Raw genomic sequence first — 20659 nt, forward strand, 5'->3', positions numbered from 1 at the left:
CCCCCTGCCAACTCTTCCGCCCCCTGCCAACTCTCCCCTCGCCCGCTCGCTCTCTCCCCACCACCCCCACCCCAACTCTTAAGTCTTGCATATCTCACATCTTCCCTGAGAATCTCCTTGAATTGGGAATGTGCTTTTGAAAGCTGAGGGTATACTTCCTTTAATGCTGCCACAATAAATAAGGCTTTTTGAGGTTATTTATATAGATTTTAACTCGGGCAAAGTGTTCCTTTACTCCATCAAGAATACATTATCCAACTAATAATGTAAGAGAGCACATACTATTTTTCCTTTTGGATTATAAACTTAAAAATAGAAGTTGGGGGACACTGCCAAATGACTAATAAATACTGAAGTCTTTTTCTGCAACTTCAAGATCAAGTGGAAATCTGTGGCATGCTTTAGCGGTACAAGGCTGTGTTACTTTTTGGAGCAGTGATGTAGTGGACAGTAGTGCAGCAGGAAGCTTTGAGTTAAGGAAAATATATCTTACCATAGCCTTTGGACTGGTTCACTTGTACTTTTATGAGATCTGAGAGTGCAGTACATTCAGAGATATCCAGAAGGCTGCAGACCCGAATCAACTCTCATAATTTTTCTTGGAGAAGGAAGAAGCAGTGAAATCTAGAGATTTTAAAAATACAAAAAGAAAAGCCCTTGGCTCAACCAATGAGCTATTGAATAGACGATTAACCATCACTCTGCTGACAAAATTATGTCAACAGTGCCAAAATCAAAATAATTGCGAGAGTTAACTCTCCACCTTTTGTGGTTTGAATTCTTGAGCCACAGAATTTGTTTTGCTCTATTTGTCTTTCCACCTATAATACCATTTGTATCAATGAGGACATTACCATGAATGTGAACTTGTAACATCTAAACTATCAATTTGTGAAAGCAAATTCAACCAAAATAGTTCTTGAATTGAAACTTGATGAACTTCATATTTCAGAAGTTTGTGTGAAGTATTTTGAAAAGCACCTTGAACACAAGGAATTGCTGATGTATCAGAACATTTAGTTAAATGCTAAATTAAAAACCCTGACTGATGAGCAATTTATCATAAACAATAAAAGAATTGAGCTCCAATGCAATTGGATGAGATGTGCAGTATGGCAAAGCAAATCCAAGCTTTAAAGACAGCTACTGTAATAAAGGGAAATAAATAATATTTGGGAATTTGAATTTTTAAAGTCAAGGTCCAATAGATGGTTAGTTTTGGTTTTGTGAAGATAAATTTTTATAAGAGTTTTGAACATCATCTGGACTTGGAAATAAATACTTCATTTCTAAGAAAATACGTGACTTCAGTTACATGCTTAGCAGGATACCTGTGGTGTTCATTGATAAATTGTTTAAAATGTGGAACTTTTATGACAGATGGAGAAAACAGGAGTGATTTGAGTTCAGTTTAGAATCAGTTTCCAGTTTTAGTTAACAGTTTCATCCTAGCAAAAGAATTTTAGTTTATGATGTCTACAAACTGTGGGAAATGACATGTGGATGTTTTCATGCTAACACAACTAAAAAGTTTTCTGAACAAGGGTCTAGGTCTGAAACGTCAGCCTTCCTGCTCCTCTGATGCTGCTTGGCCTGCTGTGTTCATCCAGCTCTACACCTTGTTATCTAAAAAGAAGTTGCATCGTCAACTCAGAACAGAAGCCTCCAGTTCAGAAAACCTGGGAAGAGTCCATTAAGTTAGAGAAATTAGAGTTAAGATAGGAGTCACACTTAATTGGAATCATAGAGTCATAGAGATTTTATAGCATGAAAAGAGGCCCCTCAGTCAATTGTGTTTGCTCCATCATCAAGCATTCCTCTATTCTGATCCCGTTTTCCAGCTCTTGGCCCATAGTCTTCTATGCAATGGCATTTCAAGTGTTCATCAAAATCGTTCTTAAATGTCTTGAGGGTTCCTGTCTCGACCACCCTTTCAGAAGTTGAATTTGAGATATCCACAACCACTGGGTGTATAAGAATTTTCTCAAATTCTCCTAAATCACCTTAAGCTCCTTACCTTAAAACTGTGTCCCTTGGTTATTGATCCCTCTACTAAGGGAAAGGTTTCTTGCAAACTACCATATCTATGCTTCTCAGAAATTTGTACATCTTTTTTTTCACTTATTCATTTATGGGATATGGGTGTCGCTGGCTCACTAGCATTTATTACCCATCCCTAGATGCCCTTGAAAAGGTGGTGGTGAGCTGCCTTCTTGAATTGCTGCAGTCCACCTGCTGTGGGTTGACCCACAATGCCATTAGGGAGGGAATTCCAGGATTTTAACCCAGTGACAATGAGGGAACGACGATATATTTCCAAGTTAGGATGGTGAGTGGCTTGGAGGGGAACTTGCAGCTGGTGGTGCTCCTATATAATGGTTGTGGATTTGGATGATACTGTCCGAGGAGCCTTGGTAATTTTCTGCAGCCCATCTTGATGGTACACACTGTTGCTGCTGCATGTTTACGAAGGGAATGAATGTTTGTTAATGTGATGCTGCTTTGTCCCGGATGGCATCAAGCTTCTTGAGTACTGTTGGAGCTGCAGTCATCCAGGCAAGTTGGGAATGATCCATTACACTCCTGAGGTGCCTTATAGATGGTGGACTGCCTTTGGGAAGTCAGGAGGTGAGTTAGTCACAGCATTCTTAGCCTCTGATCTGCTCTTGTAGCCGCTGTATTTATGTGGTGAGCCCAGCTGAGTTTCTGGTCAACAATAACCCCAGAATGTTGATAGTGGGAGATTCATTGATGGTAACACTATTGAATGTCAAGGGGTGGTGGTTATTGTCTCCTGTTGGTGATGGTTATAGCCTGGCATTTGTATTTCGTGAATGTTATTTGCCACTTGTCAGTCCAAGCCTGGATATCGTCTAGATCTTGTTGCATTTGAACATGGACTGATTCAGTATCTGAGAAGTCATGAATGGTGCTGAACATTGTGCAGTCATCAGCAAACATCCCCACTTCTGACCTTATGATGGAAGGAAGGTCATTGATGGTTGGGCCTGGGACACTACCCTGAAGAGCTCCTACAGAGATGTCATCCTGGAGATGACTGACCTCCAACAAGCATGACGATCTTCCTATGTGTCAGGTATGATTCCAACTGCTGGAGAGTTTGCCTCCTGATAGCCATTGATTCCAGTTTTGCTAAGGCTCCTGATGCCACACTCAGTCGAATGCAGTCTTGATGTCAAGGGCTGTCACTCTCACCTCACCTCTGGAATTCAGCTCTTTTGCCTGTGTTTGAACAAGGCTGTAATGAGGTCTAGAGCTGAGTGGCCCTGTTGGAACCCAAATTGGGCATCACTAAACAGGTTATTGCTGAGCAGGGTGTGCTGCTTGATAGCACTGTTGATGACACCTTCCATCACTTTACTGATCATACCAATCTATTTCTGTCAACAGACGAGAAAAGGAAGAGAAAACCTATGATCTTCTGACTTTGAGTTGAGAAACTACCAAGTTATTTGTATAGTACTCTATGATTAATATGCCTTAATACATGAAGAGTGAGAGGCCACCAGAGTATGGATTTGCAGTTACTCCAATTGAGATTTGAAAATGAAATTATAGGTGGAATTGTATCAAAATTTGATGGAGTGATCCTTAAACTGTGGACTTAATTGAAATATTCTTTGCAGAGTTAAACAAGGTTTGAGAAAAATTATCAACACTAAATTATGTTAAAGATATGTTTAAATCCTGTTTATCCTCCTCGTGACATGTAATTGAGTTTGTTTGAGTTAGCTTTTGTACCTTTAATGTAATATATGCAAATATATACTTAAAAAGATTATCTGAACAATATGTCATAAGCAATTTGTTAAAAGTTTACAATGATAAGAACTTGTACGTTCAAAGCCATTGTGAAGAAACCTTTACAATGCTGAAGCATTCTGTCTTCCAAAGTGAAAGGTGTATTGAAATTTTCTCTTTTTTTTGTATTGACCAAGTCTGGTCATACTTATAGATGATTCCAAGAGTGACAGTATCCAGTTCTACACAGCAGAAGGCGAGGTAACAGTTGCAAGGTTTTCAAAAGTCACATAGGACTGTTTATGCATCAGTGTGGGAGAGTTCAAAGAAAACAGGCCATAAGACTGTTAGTTGGGGAAGTAGACACAGACAGACTTCATGTCAGGAAATACTTCTGCTAACCGTATTGCCAAGCCAAATTGGTTGGTATAGTGAGGAATTGGGGAAGTCCTGTAGCAGTTGAAAATAGTCCTGTTTGATGAGAGGTCGATGGAAGTCCTCAGCACTGTGAGAGATCAGAAGAAGCCATGTGCTGCTAATAGTTCAATATGTCTGAGTGGAGTGGAATTGGGTTTTGGTTGGAATAGCCCACATCTGAATGCAAGTGACCAAAAATAGAGCTCAAAATAATCCAGAAGTAGTACTCTCCGCTTGTTGAAGTCATACTTGATAAGAATGAAGATTGTAGTGGTTATTGGAGGTCAGTCATCTCACCTCCAGGATATCTCTGCTGGAGTTCCTCAGATTAGAGTCCCAGGCACCACTTTCTTCAGCTGCTTAATCAATGATCTTCCCTCCATCATAACGTTAGAAGTGGGCATGTTCACTGATGATTGCCGAGTGTTCATCATTCACGACTCCTCAGATACGGGCAGTCCATTTCCAAATGCATTATGGATCAATGTACATCAAATGGATTATAGTGATTCCAGAAGATAGCTGACCATCTTCTCAAGGGTATGAGAGGATAGTCAATAAATGCTGGTTCAGCTAGCGATGCCCACATCCCAGTGTCCATATGAACCATTGTTAGTTATGTGTGTTAGAATGTAAATAGTACCTATACTGACGATTGTATTATAGTTCTGACAGAGTAAATTTATTTTTGATTGTTCAAAACTGTGAAATCTTGTTGCTTTATTCTTTTAGTCTTCTAGTTCTCACACTTTATTTAAAAAGAAATAAAATTTACTGCTCCCTAGCCATATTGTGACATAAATTTGGTAATTTGACCCGGGATTGTAACAGCAGTCAATGTTTATTCAAGCCCTAGGATGTAGAATATCAGGTTGAAGTGATTTGTTGACTTTTAGTCCTAATAATTTTTCCAATACATTTTCCTTAACTAATATTAATTGTTTTACTTGTCTCATACTCATTAGAGGTGATTGTATGGTTCAGTCAGTAGTGTCCCTGCCTCTGATCCAAAAACTCTGGGTTCAAGACCCTCTGCAGGATTTGTTGGCCTCGAAAGAACATTTGTGATGCAATTTGCATGGCTTGATATTCAGCCAGCTAATCCTACCAACACTTGCCCACTATTACTCAAAGGAGGTGGGGGGGAGGAGTCAAAATATGAAATAGAATCTCACTGGATACATGATTTCCCATAACTCCATTTTTTTTTGCTATCTGCTACTGTGAAAATATAAAATACTTGTTCATTGCCCCTGCTGCTTCCTTCCTCCCCAGCAAAAGTTCGTTTTTTGCTCTAGGGGACGCAAATTTATTTGTGCTACACTTGTAGACAATAAAACCATAAAACATAGGAACAGAAGTAGGCTACTCAGCCCATTGAGTCTACTCCACCATTCGATCAGTTCATAACTGATCTGATAATTTTATATTTGTTTTTATAGTGCTTGCTCCTTTACTCTCTCACAGTTTTCTCTCTAAAACCTCAGGTGTGCTGCTCTTTGGCAGCAATATAAGTTGCTTCTTTTAATTTTATAATGTTCTTCTCTAGTTATCAAAATGGAACCGTTTTTCCAATAGAATTTTTATTCCTTGAGGATCTATACATTTATTGAGAATTATGAATTATTTCTTTATATATTAGCCATTACTATTTGCCATCTTTTAAAAATCAACTTATGGGTCAGACCAGCATTTACTGCCCATCCTTTGTTGCCCTTGAGAAAGCAGTGGTGAGCTAATTTCTTGAACTTCTGCAGTCTATTTGAAGTAGGTATTTCCACAATGCTGACTGCATACACCTCAGTGACTTCTTAAATTTCAAGATTTTAAATCAGGGGCTGCACTGAATAATGGCTCCCTATGAGCTTCTGGCAGTCACCCACATGACCGAAAACTCTCAAGTATAACAAGTAGAACCATCATTTCATTTCTGCGCCATGGATCTGATTTTTTCCTATCATGAACCTATTTTCTATCTTCCAGTGACTGCTACCTGTGTACTTTCGGTTAACTTGTTAGTATCAATTAGGAGCTCATTAATGGATTGGTGAGGGAGAGAATCAAATGAGTGTAGTCAACGAACAAAGTGATAAACATGAAAACAAGTCGAGTCTCTTCGAGTGACCTCTGCCTTTTGAACAGTCTATTTTCCTTATTCTTTAGTTGAATGAGTTCATCACTGAAAAGGCCAACGTTGTTTATTTCTCATTCCATTTGAACTGATTAGCCTGCTGGCAATTTCAGTTATTAGTTAAGAGTCAATCACATTGCTGTAGGTCTGGGGTCATATGTAGACCAGACCAAGTAAGGATGGCAGACTTTTCCTAGGAGAGTTTAGTAAACCAGATGAGGTTCTATAAAAATCAGTTATAATTTCATAGTTAACACAGTGTGGAGCTGGAGGAACACAGCAGCATCAGAGGAGCAGGAAAGTTGACATTTTGGGTCAGAACCCTTCTTCCGAAATGGGGAGGGGGAAGGGAGCTCGGAAATAAATAGAGAGAGGAGGGGTGTGGCTGGGGAAGGTAGGTGGATGGTGGTAGGTGAGTGCAGGTAGGTAGTGGTGGGGATTGGTCTGTGAGGTGGGAGGAGCGGATAAGTGGGATAGAAGATGGACCGGTTGTGTCAGGTCAAGGAGGCGGGGATGAGTGGGAGGGTTGGTCATGGGATGAGGCTGGGAGAGGGGAGATTTTGAAACTGGTAAAATCTACATATAGGCCATTGGGCTTTAGGCTCCCGAGGTGAAATATGAGTTGCTGTTCCTCCAGTTTGTGGGTGGCATCATTGTGACACTGGAGGAGGCCCAGGATGGACATGTCACCCAGGGAGTGGGTGTGGGAGTTGAAATGGTTCGTGACTGGAAGGTGTTCGTCATTTGTCGCGAACAGAGCGCAGATGTTCTACAAAATGGTCCCCAAGCCTCCACTTGGTCTCACTGATGTAGAGGAGGCCACATTGGGAGCAGCGGATGCAGTCGACCAAGTTGACGGATGTGCAGGTGAACCCCTGTCTAATGTGGAAGGTTTGTTTTGTGCCTTGAATGGAGGTGAGGTGGGAGGTGTAGGGGCAGGTATAGCACTTCCTGCGGTTGCAGGGAACGGTGCTGGGAGTGGCGGTGTTAGTGGGGAGTGTGGAGCGGATGAGGGAGTCGCAGAGAGAGCAGGCCCTACAAAAGGCAGATAGGGTTGGGGATGGAAATATCTCTTTGGTTGTGGGGTCAGATTGTACATGGCGGAATAGTGGAGAATAATACGTTGGATACGGAAGTTGGTGGGGTGATATGTGAGGACAAGAGGGATTCTGTCTTTATTTTTGTTGGTGGGAGGGGATGTGAGGGCAGAGGTGCAGGAAAAGTAAGAGATGTATGCAAGGGCGGGGAAGTTATGGTCCTTGAAATAGGAGGACATCTCGGATGTGCGGGAGTGGAATGCCCCATCTTGGGAACAGACGCAGTGGAGGAATTGGGAGTAGGAGATCGCATTCTTGCAGGAATGCACACTGACCTTTACATTGCCGAGGCCAGGCACCAACTCCCTGACACCACCACCTGCTGCCCCCTCGATAAGAGCCTGAAATGTCAACTTTCCTGCTCCTCTGATGCTGCCTGGCCTGCTGTGTTCCTCCAGCTCCACACTGTGGACTCCAGCATCTGCAGTTCTTACTATCTCTGAATGAGTTATAATGTCATAGTTACCATTTAGAAAATAGCTTTCATCAATTGAAATTCTTGATGTTCGAGCATTAGCCTGAGCCTCTGGATTATGAGTGACAATACTGATTTCACCACTGTCTTTCCCTGAGTTCCCTGGTCCTAAAAACCTCCTTTTCCCTATTGATTTAAATATCCTCATTACCCTAAACCCCAACCAGGAAGGGCTGAAGGTTTGTTTTCCTTGAATGGGCCTCAACATTCCATATTCATCATGAGCCTCATTTGCCTGAACTTATTTTCATATTTATCATTTTGTCTGTTGCCACCACTCACTTGATTCTCTTCCTTCCAACCCATTAATGACCTCCAATTGAACTTAATAACAAGTTAATTGGAAATTTGGATTCTGTCACAAAGGCTTTGGAAGACTGAAAATCCAGTCCCTGGATCCTACAAACTGCAATTTCATATTATTCCAGTTGTTTTTGATCTTTATTTTTGAGTGACGTCGAGTTTGTTAATGTGTCTGACTCCTTCTAGAGATATGTGGCAAAAGTTAGTTTTGTAAGTGTTAATGTGTATTCCTAGCCGCAGATCATATGTGGGACAAACCTGTTCATTCTTGAACAGTTTGAATCCTTTATAGGGCCAGTTTGTTTAAAATCTTATCTTGTTTAAATCAATTGATATGCAAGTATTCAGAATTTAAATACTGAGTTCCTTGATGTTAATTTTGAAAAAGGCTAATTGATGAAATTCTTCCTTTTAGGAGAAATTTTGAATAGAATTTTGTTATCTGGATTATGTTAATTAAAACCGATTGTTGCAAACTTTTGCAGTTGAAAATGATGTGACCTGTTACTCCCATTGTGTTTTATCTACTTGTGCAAATACAAGCTAATAGAATTTTTGTTCATCCTTTCCCTAAATTAATCTGTCACTAACTTTCTCAAACTTAATCTAAAACATGTTTTATTGAGAATATTCAAAATTTACAATGATATTTCTGACCCAGTTCACAAGATATTTTTGTTGGCTATGTGCAAGGTGGTTCATTTAAACTTGCTAGAGTGATATACATTCATGTGCAGGGAACTATTGTCTGCACACAAAAGGAATGTGTTCAAGCTTCATAAATTCTTTGCCTTGCCTGGATGTGTGGGGAGTCTGTAGCCTTTGTTGCATTTTCCATGGCAATGCCTTGTTCAATCAAAGTCAACTCACCAACCAATCAGTGCACTTTTCTCCTGTAATGTAATTTGTTGTGCTTGTTTGAAATTTGGCATTCTTATGTTTGTTCTGATGAGTGTAAGACAAAAAGCTTTGGCAACTATCTTTCAGTATTCATGGTCAAACGTGGTCTGTGCAGAAAGTTATTCATTTCGGTTTGTTTAGCATCAGCTCATATGCTCATTGCAGACAAAACCCTAAGTCACACTTATTGTTTCCTTTTCTCCAGTGATATGCAGTTTCCGAGGTTCAGTGCCTCAGGCGCTTGTGCTAGAAATTGGAGAAACAGTTCAGATCTTGGAAAAGTGTGAAGGTAAGAATAAAATTAAATATACACCCTTTTGTGACGCATCTATTCCAAGAAAAATACAAATGCTATTTCTTTAACAATAAGATTTTATTTATTTTAAAAATGAGTGTCTCCTTTGTACAGTGGATATCTGTTTTTCTGAGGCTGCTCACTTCTTTATTTGTTGATTTATTTGCAGTTGATTATCACTTCAAAAAATGTTATTGACTGAATTAAACGTAACATTCCAAGGCTATGAAAATAAAGGCATATATTAAGGTAGAACTTAAATAACTGATGCTTGTCCTTTACAAACTGGGTTTTGCCTTTGTGTCTTGGTGAGACAGCAAATCTTTGAAAAACCGTATGCAATGTATCTAAAAAATATTTGAAGAATCAGAATCTTCAGCTAAGTTATGACCTTCAATTCCACTTATCCTTATTTGATATTCTTTATAGTGTGATAGTTTAATTTTCTAATTTGCTTTGCAAATTTGTCCAACCATATGTGGAGAGGCTTCCAACTCAACTTACATTGCTGATGTATGTTGGAAACCTTAGGAACTTCCATCATATGAGCAATCTTCATAATTAAGGAACAGATTTAAACTTCAAATTCCGTTTTTCATCTTGCCCGGATTGCTGCATATTACTTATGACAGAACGATGAGATGGCCAGGACTATGAAGACTTACTTTGTTTGCCCTATGCTTGCCCTGGTTTTTACACAGATCTACTTACAGGCTTTTCACAGCAGGAGTAAAAGCTGCTGAGCAGCTTAACTCTGAGTGAATCTGTTGTGGTTTCAAAGCACAAGGGCAACCAAAGCTTCTATGGCAATGTTTTTTTTCCCCTTCCATACCTTCCTCTTCAGACTCGCCTTCCATAAACCCTAGCTCTTGTCTCCTGTCTTTTGGGGAGTAAAGGAGGATGAGCATTCTCATAGGATGAGGGAAGGAGGGTAAGCTATATTGGGGGTGAGGAAGGTGCACTTAGGAGAAATGAGCATTGTTATACTGAGTGAATACTTAGGATGTAGTGAGGGAGGGGCTGAATACTGTCACGGGCTGAGGGAAGGAGTGAACACTGTCAGATAAATGAGGGGGGAGGCAAACACTCACATGGTGAAGGAGGTGGAGAAACATGATCTGAGTGGTGAGGTATGTGGTAGCTTTAGGAAGGGAAATAAACGCCATTGAGGAGCATGAATAGGATGTGAGCACCCTCAAGAATGAGGGAATGGGGTGAACACAGTCAAGTGTTATTGGGAGGGGAGTGAATACCCAGGGAGTTGGGGGATTACTAAAGGCAGTGAGAGAGGTGTGTAAACACTGTCTGATGGGGAGGGTCTGGACATTATTAGGGGTTGAAGTGGAGGGTGAAGGTTGTTGGGAATTGGAGTGAGCATTCTAATGGTAGGAGGAGGTGTTTGTCAGTGAGTGGAGGTTCAGTAATGTTGGCAACTCCATTTAAAATGTAAGTCACTGAACTGATGATAGGCCTTAAGGGAATGTCTTCATTTCATGACATGAGAAAGAAGCAGTGGCTGCACAGAAATTATGCTTGACACCTAACTGCCCAACTCTTCATCCATCCATCCATCTCAGGTGGTGCTGGCATCAAAAGGTACCAAAGGTCTGGTGTGAAACTGTGTTAGGCAGATTACATCATAGTCGGCACTGGGTGCTTCCTCTTTGACAATGACCAGCACATTTGGCCACAGTATTATTGACTAAAACAAAAGTATTTTATGTTCTTAGCTGAAGTCAACATCTCGCTGAAGTAGGCAATGTAAATAGTACAGTAGGTGTACAAGATAACTGAAAAGACAAAAGCATAAAAGAACACTTTGATTTTCTCTTATGTTAGTCAATAGGATGAGTCTGTTTGCCTCTCATAACTGTTGAAATAATTTCAGAAAGAAACAGAGTTGATGTTTCGAGTGTGATATGACCTCCTCAGAACTCAGTTATTTATGTTGCTTGCTAGTTTACATTCATATTCTATTCTCCAGCAGTTTCTTGGGCCTCTTTTGCTGAATTCAGAAATGCTCCCAATCCTCGGGCATTTTGTTTTTTGCCTCCTCCTTTCATTTAATAATCTTTAGCTTCCTTCTTAGCCACATTTGACTCACTTTTCATTTTGGGATTTTATGCTTTATTGGAATGTATGTTTGTTGTAAAAACAATTTACTAATTCTTTACATACTAGATATTGCTTGTCTATTTTTAATGTATTTTCCCAAAGCACCATGGCAACTTGCCCCTAACATGTTCATGGTTCCTTTTGCTTAGTCTTGAGGTGAGAGTTTCCTGTTGACCTACATTATTTTCAAAGTTAATGTAAGATTCAACTATGTTACAGTCACTTTTCTTGAAAGGTACTTTTTCTTCAAAGATCTAAGATCCACTCTCTCTAGTATACTGATCCCATCCCTTATCAGAATACCAGCTCCTTTTTACTTTTTGCTTTCTCTTCCTAAGCGTTGGCTATCCCTGAACATTCAGTTTCCAATCCTGATCACCCTTTAGCAATGTGTCCATTATGGTAATTAGATCAAACGTGTTTATTTCTATTTGTGGCATTAATTTACTTTATTGAAAATGCTGCATACATTCAGATGATTTTTTAAAATATTATTCAGGATCTTTACTGTTTCACTTTGGCATTTGTTTCTGATGCCTCTCACTTTTATATACTACTTTTCCACTTCCTATTACCAGTTTTGTTTTCCTCCTCTCTGAGTTTCATCTTGGGTTTGTATCCCCATGACAAGTATAATAACGATGGATCAGAGCCCCCAGTACTATACACATTTTTAACATTTAATTTCAACGTGCTTTTATTTAAAATATAACTGCTACAGGCAGTAAAAGTCTGTGAATGTAAATTGAGTGCTTTTGGAACCCGTGGAATGTCACACAGGTGTCAGGAAAATTTCAAACATTACAGAGAGATTTAACAAGAAGAGATGATGAAAGTGTTGACTATCTGTCCCCTCTCAGCCACTTCTTGAGGACACATTTTGCCATTCCCAGGATATATAAAAAAAAGGTTTAAAAAAACTGACTGCAGTGTTTGTTTGTGTATGCTAGTGGAGGATGGTGTGCTTATAAACTGATGTATTACCTGGGTTCAAGTGCTATTGTGCTGTCAAGGTTACGGCCAAAGACTCACCTGCATCACCCCTGCTTTGCTGGTAAAAGGATCCTGTTGCTCTGTGTTTTAGAAGCCACTTAGTCAGTCAGTCAGTCAGAAGGAAACAAGACCAGGACTGTCTTACACTGACTGTTGCCAATTGACCACAATTAAAAAGAAACAGGATTTCAATTGACCTGTAAAAGCCAAGAATCTTAAAATTAAATGTCCAACTGCCAACTTTGCACTATCTACTCTTCAAGAGTGATTCAGAGAGGATGATGCATATACCCTTTATCTCTTCTGGACTCTTACTCCTAGTCTGTGTGTATCTATGTTGCATTATTATTTCATAACTAATAAACCCACTAATTTGTTAACTTCCAGTGCAGAAGCAACTCAGCTAATGTCATTCCTCCAGTCTTACCACCCCAAGCCCAGCAATTTTTCCATATCAGAAATGAATGTTCTAAAGATGACGGATAAAGAGGTAATATTATCCACAGTTTGATTCATGGCCAGCTCTTTACATGCTTTGGGTGAGTAATATGAGTAAATGCATACAATATCATTACTCATTTACATCATGATTCCAGTGTAAGCATTGCCAATGTTGGTCAATACTGCAGTACTGAGGGACTCAACTATGTAGGCACCCTGCTGTGAAGGATTTAATACAACAAACTGAAAGTGGTTTAATAAACACTTCAAGTTCTCTGAAATTAGTTTTTATTTAAAGCAGTGAGTAATGAGAATTAAGTAATTAAAGTAATTGTACTTAATAAGGTACAAAGAGTTTACTGAAGAGGCTTATATAATTGTTATATGTGGCACCTTTATAACTGTCTTCTGTGGTGATGAAAAATAGTTATTGTTAATTATCTGTTATAGATGATTGCCCAAAATACTACTGGATCGTAATATTATGAAACCGTAGTTTGGGATTCTTTTAAATTATAGTTCTGCTTAATGTTACCTGCTGAACATTTTGATTCTGCTGTAAAGCTGCCTAGTTTACACAATCAGAAAAGATTTGGAAGGTGTAAACAGAGGGAAAATGTTTCCAATTGTGAAAGGATCAAAAATAAGAGTTCACAGATTGAAAGTAATTGGAAAAGATGCAAAAGTCATATGAGGTAGATAATTTTTCATGCTGAGAGTGGTTATGGTGTGTGCACCAGGTAAACTTAGGTTTTCTTAGTGCATGTATCATGTAGAGCTGAGGTACTCCCAAGCATATTATTCCAGGACACCATGTGAGTAGGGGCCAGGGATCTTTTGTATGGCAGTGGAGGGTTGTAGGGCACTCTTTCAGGATGGAACTCGGGTGCCCTTTTGACTGCAGATAGGATTGAGCATAAAAGATACATAAACCTTTGAACAGGCTAATTTGTTAAGACTGATCAAAAATCTTCTCGAACCTGCCAGATTGTTTTTATTTTATGAATAAATGTGCTTTTATCAATGTAGGACTTTAAGTCCTTGAACTGGGTTTTTAACCTTAAGTACATGGGTACTTGTGGATACGCAGTCATTTTGCATAGTTGATGAAGCGAGTCAGGGTGGACTGAAGAACTAAGTTGGTGGAGATGCGTAAGGGGAACGTTGATGGGTAAAGGGCTGTAGAATAGCACAGGGCTGGAGGGCATTAGATTGCATGTGTAGACATGGGTAGGTTGTAGGGGAGTGTATGGGGTGGTGGTGTGAGGAACAGGAGAAACCTTTTATATTTCACTCCTTTGGAGAGTTAAGGTACTCTTGATCTGGTGCAGGGACTATTTTGGGGGAGTTAAGGCACCTTTTGGAATTATGATAATGCGTGCTCAAGTCTAAAAAGTGCATAAGTGAATCAGGACTATAATAAGAACATAAGAACTAGGAGCAGGAATAGGCCATCCGGCCCCTCGAGCCTGCCCCGCTATTCAGTAAGATCATGGCTGATCTTTTTGAGACTCCGCTCCACTTACCCGCCCGCACACCATAACCCTTAATTCCTTTACTCTTCAAAAATTTATCTAGCCTTGCCTTAAACACATATTCAGTGAGGTAGCTTCAACCGCTTCACTGGGCAGGGAATTCTACAGATTCACAACCCTTTGGGTGAAGAAGTTCCTCCTGACCTCAGTCCTACATTTGCTTCCCTTTATTTTTAGGCTATGCTCCCTAGTCCTAGTTTTACCTGCTAGTGGAAACAACCTCCCTGCCTCCACCTTATCTATTCCCTTCATAATCTTATATGCTTCTATAAGATCTCCCCTCATTCTTTTGAATTCCAATGAGTATAATCCCAGCATACTCAGTCTCTCCTCATAATCCAACCCTCTCAACTCTGGAATCAACAGAGTGAATCTCCTCTGCACCCCCTCCAGTGCTAGTATATCCAAGTAAGGAGATCAAAACTGCACACAGTACTCCAGGTGTGGCCTCACCAGGACCCGATACAGCTGCAGTATAGCCTCCCTATTTTTAAACTCCATCCCTCTAGCAATAACAGACAAAATTCCATTTGCCTTTTTAATTACCTGCTGCACCTGCAATCTTACTTTTAGTGCACACTCAAGTCCCTCTGCACAATAGCGTGCTGCAATTTTTTACCATTTAAAACATAGTCCATTTTGCTGTTATTTCTACCAAAATGGATGACCTCACACTTATCAACATTGTACGCCATCTGCCAGACCTTTCCCCCTCACTTAGACTATCTATATCCCTCTGTAGACTTTCAGTGTCTTCTGCACACTTTGCTCTACCACTCATCTTAGTATCATCTGCAAATTTTGACACACCACACTTCGTCCCCAACTCCAAATCATCTATGTAAATTGTAAACAATTGCGGTCCCAACACTGATCCCTGAGGCACACCACTAGCCACTGACTGCCAACCAGAAAAACACCCATTTGCCCCTACTCTTTGTTACAGAGATAGTAGGAACTGCCAATGCTGGAGAATCTGAGATAACAAGGTGTAGAGCTGGATGAACACAGCAGGCCAAGCAGCATCAGAGGAGCAGGAAAGCTGACATTTTGGGTCTAGACCCTTCTTCAGAAATGGGGGAGGGAAGGGGATTCTGAAATAAATAGGGAGAGAGGGGGAGGCGGATAGAAGATGGATAGAGGAGAAGATAGGTGGAGAGGAAACAGACAGGTCAAAGAGGTGGGGTTGGAGCCAGTAAATGTGAGTGTAGGTGGGGAGTTAGGGAGGGGATAGATGGGAGGACAGATTAGGGAGGCGGTGACAAGCTGGGCTAGTTTTGGGATGCGGTCAGGGGAGGGGGGATTTTGAAGCTTAAGAAGTCCACATTGATACCATTAGGCTGCAGGGTTCCCAAGCAAAATATGAGGTGCTTTCACAAGCTTCAAAATCTCCCCTCCCCCGACCGCATCCTAAAGCCAGCCCAGCTTGTCCCCACCTCCCTAACCTATCCACTCCTCCCACCTCAAGCCTCACCCCCATCTCCTACCTCTTCGCCTCATCCCGCCTCCTTGACCTGTCCGTCCTTCCTGGACCGACCTATCCCCTCCCTAACTTCCCACCTACACTCACCTTTACTGGCTGCAACCCCGCCTCTTTGATTTGTCTGTCTCCTCTCCTCCTATCTTCTCCTTTATCCATCTTCTATCTGCCTACCCCTCGCTCCCTATTTATTTCAGAATCCCCTTCCCCTCCCCCATTTCTGAAGAAGGGTCTAGACCCGAAACGTCAGCTTTCCTGCTCCTCTGATGCTGCCTGGCCTGCTGTGTTCATCCAGCTCTACACCTCGTTATCCCTACTCTTTGCTTTCTACTAGTCAACCAATCATCTATCCAAGCCAATACGTTACCTGTAATACCGTGCAACTTTATCTTGTGTAGCAGCCTTTGGTGTGGCACCTTGTCAAATGCCTTCTGGAAATCCAGATACACTACATCCACAGGTTCCCCATTGTCCACCATGCAAGTAATGCCTCTAAGAATTCCACCAAATTAGTTAAATATGACCTACCCTTCATGAACCCATGCTGGGTGTTCCCAGTGGGAGAATTTATATCCAGATGTCTTGCTATTTCTTCCTTAATGATAGATTCAAGCATTTTCCCCACTACAGAAGTTAAGCTAACTGGCTTATAGTTACCTGCTTTTTGTCAACTTCCTTTTTTAAACAGTGGCGTCACATTGGCTGTCTTCCAATCTGCGGGAACCACCCCAGAGTCCAGTGAATTTTGGTACATAATTACTAGTGCATTTGCTATTTCCCCCATCACCTCTTTTAGTACCCTGGGATGCATTTTCATCAGGGCCAGGAGACTTGTCTACCTTTAGCCCCATTAGTTTGCCCAGCACTGCCTCCTTAGTGATGATGATAGTTTCTAGGTCCTCACCTGCTATAACCTTCTTGCTATTAGTTTTCGGCATGTTATTTCTGTTTTCCACTGTGAAGACCGACACAAAATAACTGTTCAATGCCTCGGCTATTTCCTCATTCCCAATTATTAAATTAGCCTTCTCATCCTCTAAAGGACCAATGTTTCCCTTCACCACTCTTTTACGATTTACATATTTATAGAAACTTTTGCTGCCTGCTTTTATATTTTGAGCTAGTTTACTCTCATAATCTGTCTTACTTTTCTTTATAGCTTTTTTTTGTGGCTTTCTGTTGGCCTTTAAAGATTTCCCAGTCTACTAGTTTCCCACTAATCTTTGCTTTTTTGTATGTATTTTTTTTTAATCTGATACTTTGCTTTATTTCCTTAGACATCCATGGCTGACTATTTCTTTTCCTACAGTTCTTCCTTATCACTGGAATGTACTTCTGCTGAGCACTGTGAAAAGGCCTCCACTGTTCCTCAATTGACCCACGTAAAGTTTTTCCTCCCATTTTACCTTACCTAACTCCTGCCTCATCCCATCATAGTCTCCTTTGTTTGAGCACAGGACATTGGTACTGGATTTAACCTTCTCACGCTCCATCTGGATTTTAAATTCGACCATACTGTGATCGCTCCTTCCGAGAGGATCCCTAACTGTGAGATCATTAATTATTCCTGTCTCATTACACAGGACTAGATCTAGGATAGCTTGCTCCCTCGTAGGTTCCATTACATATTGTTCAAGGAAATTATCACGGATGCATTCTATGAATCCCTCCTTAAGGCTGCCATGACCGACCTGGTTTGACCAATCGATATGGAGATTAAAATCCCCCATGACAATTGCTGTACCATTTTTACATGCATTAGCTATTTTTATGTTTATTGCCTGCCCGACCACAATGTCATTATTTGGTGGCCTATAGACCACACCTATTAGTGACTTCTTCTCCCTGCTATTCCTAATTTCCACCCAAATGTATTCAACCTTTTGTTCAGTGGAACCTATATCAGCTGTCACTACCGCCCTGATATCATCCTTAAAAATCAGAGCGACGCCACCTTCCTTACCTTCCTGTCTGTCCTTCTGAACAGTTTGATACCCCTGGATATTTAACTCCCAGTCATGACCATCCTGCAACCATGTCTCTGTAATGACCATTAAATCATACCCATTTGCCATGATTTGCGCCGTCAACTCATTCACTTTGTTTCGAATGCTCTGAGCATTCAGATAAAGTGCCCTTTTATGCCAGTTTTTGCACCTTCTTTTTGGGTCCTATCACCTCCATTACTAACAGCTCTTGAGTTCTCCTTCCCTTTAACTTTTTTCCTAATTTTCAATGGAGTTGAAGCTTCCTCGTCACCTGCTAACCTGCTGTTTTGCCTTGCATTAATTGTTATACTCCCTTACGTTCAGTCCTCCCTTCCCCCTACTTACTAGTTTAAAGTCCTGTTGACCACCCTATTTACCCTTTTCACCAGAAGACTGGACCCGGCGCTGTTCAGGTGGAGTCCATCCCAGTGGTATAGATCCCTCCTGTCCCAGAACTGATGCCAGTGCCCCATGAAAAGGGAACCCTCTTTCCCACATCACTCTTTTAGCCACACGTTTACTTCCCTGATCCTCACCTCCCTATGCCAATTTGCACGTGGCTCGGGCAGCAATCCAGAGATTATGACTCTTGAAGACCTGATTTTTAATTTTGTTCCTAGCTTTTCATAATCTCAACAGGTCTTTTTTCCTAGTCCTGCCTATGTTGTTGGTACCTACGTGGACCACAACAACAGGACCATCCCCCTCCCTCTCTAGTATCCTCTCAAGTCGGTCAGAGATGTCTTGCACCCTGGCACCAGACAGGCAACACACCGTGCGGAATTCTCTATCCTGCTTGCAAAGGATACTGTCTACCCTCCTGATGATGGAATCCCCTCCAACTACAATATGTCTTTTAGCCCCCCCCTCTTGAATGGCCTGAACCATGGTGCCATGGTCAGTTGACTCATCCTTCCTGCAGCCCTGTTCCTCATCCATGCAGAGAGCAAGTGCCTCATACCTGTGGGACAATGTCAAGGGCTGCAGCTCCTGTGTTCCTGTCTGCAGGGTTCCTCTACCTGCCTCACTCGCAGTCACACACTGCTGTCCCAGCACGCCGATTGAATTAACATTAGTTAATCTACTAGGTGTGACTGCCTCCTGGAACAGAGCATCCAGGTATCTCTCCCCCTCCTGGATGTGCCGCAGTGTTTGGAGTTTGGATTCCAGCTCATCAATTTTCAGCCTGAGGTCCTTAAGCAGCCAACACTTGCTGCAGATGCGGTCACTGCCGTTCTCAATGGGATCAGCTACAACACATCACCTGACCTGCAATCTCTACTTAGTTAATTATTTAAAATTAATTAGTTTTGTTTTAGTTTCGCAGTGTTCTCTGTACCAGTAAGTTTACTCCGTTATATACTCAAACAGACTCCGGTTTTGCCTTCCGAATTGCTCCCAGAGGATTTGGCGTCTAGGTGACCTCCCCGAAAGATAACAAAGAGATGAGAAAAAAAATGCAGATAGCTTACCTGCTCACTAGTTACTTCCCAAATTTATTGGGTGAAAGATAACCATTACCCAGCTGACCACTCGCGCCCGCTAAGACTTTTATAACTAAAGCTTACCTTCCCAGGCTGCCCTCGCGCTCTCTCCCGGACTCCCGCCGCTGAACAACTGAACAAAAGTTGTCAAAATCTATTCAAAAAGGATGTACTGAGTTTGGAAAAAATGTTTTGGTGTACATGTTTGTATAAATTATAGGAAATGTTTTGCATGACTGGTTTCACAAATAGCAGTTCACCGTGAGTGCCTATCGAGAGTATTTTTCTCGACAAGTTCAACTGCATACAGAATAAAAATATTTGTTTATATAAGAAATTGAGCAGTTAAGTGGACAAAAATAAAAATTGCTGAAAAAACTCAATAGGTCCAGTAGCATTTGTGGAGAGAAAGCCAAGTCAGCATTTCATATCCAGTGACCCTTCTTCAGAACTGATTGTAGCTAGCAAAAGGTGATAATAATGCTGAAGATGGGGTGGGATAAACAATAGGTGGAGATGGAGCCCAGAGAGAAAGAGCAGCAGTTAGGCAGACAAAGAAATGAATAATGGTGAGCCAGGAGAAAAGAAAAATTGCTAAAAGGGATTCCAGTGGCTGACAATTGGGTGGCTGTGATTTCCATAGAATTTTCATAGATCCGTACAGTATGGAAACAGGCCTTTTGGCCCAACGGGTCCGCACAACCCTCTGAAGAGCATCCCACCCAGACCTGTAATCCTCCATTTTCCATGTCTTGCCCACCTACATCCCTGAACACTATGGGCAATTTAGCATGGTCAATCTGCCTAACTTGCGCATCTTTGGTCTGTGGGAGGAAACTCGAGCACCAGGCAGAAACCCACGCAGACATGGGAGAATGTGCAAACTCCACACAGACCGTCGCCCAAAGGTGAAATTGAACCTGCATCCCTGGGGCTGAGAGGCAGCAGTGCTAACCACTGAGCCAACATGCCACCCCTGTTGAAAGCAGCCCATGTGATGATAAGGCCTGGAGAGTAGAGGTTTGTAAAGGACATGGAAGAAGATGCTCAGGCCCCAGAATTATTGAACTTGATACTGAGTCTTGAAAGCTACCGGGTCCCCAAGCGGAAAATGAGATCCTGTTCTTCTAGCTTGTGTTAAGTCTCGCAGGAGCACTGCAGCAGCCCCATGACAGAAATGTTGGCCAGGGAATTGTGATATGTTGAAGTGACAGGCACTTGGAAGCTTGAGGTCATTTTCGCA

The 20659-nt window shown here is 41.4% G+C and overlaps 1 protein-coding gene across 1 annotated transcript in view; it reads left to right on the forward strand.

Moving 5' to 3' along the window:
* Positions 1–20659, forward strand: part of dock3 (dedicator of cytokinesis 3) — an 821127-nt gene that overhangs the window by 132105 nt on the left and 668363 nt on the right. The window contains exon 2 of the mRNA XM_048606243.1: positions 9291–9374. Within this exon, the coding sequence (XP_048462200.1) occupies positions 9291–9374 (84 nt within the window). The remainder of the gene's footprint in view (positions 1–9290; positions 9375–20659) is intronic.

The sequence above is a fragment of the Rhincodon typus genome, chromosome 16 (assembly GCF_021869965.1).
Source record: "Rhincodon typus isolate 14 chromosome 16, sRhiTyp1.1, whole genome shotgun sequence".
NCBI classification, from domain to species: Eukaryota; Metazoa; Chordata; class Chondrichthyes; order Orectolobiformes; family Rhincodontidae; genus Rhincodon; species Rhincodon typus.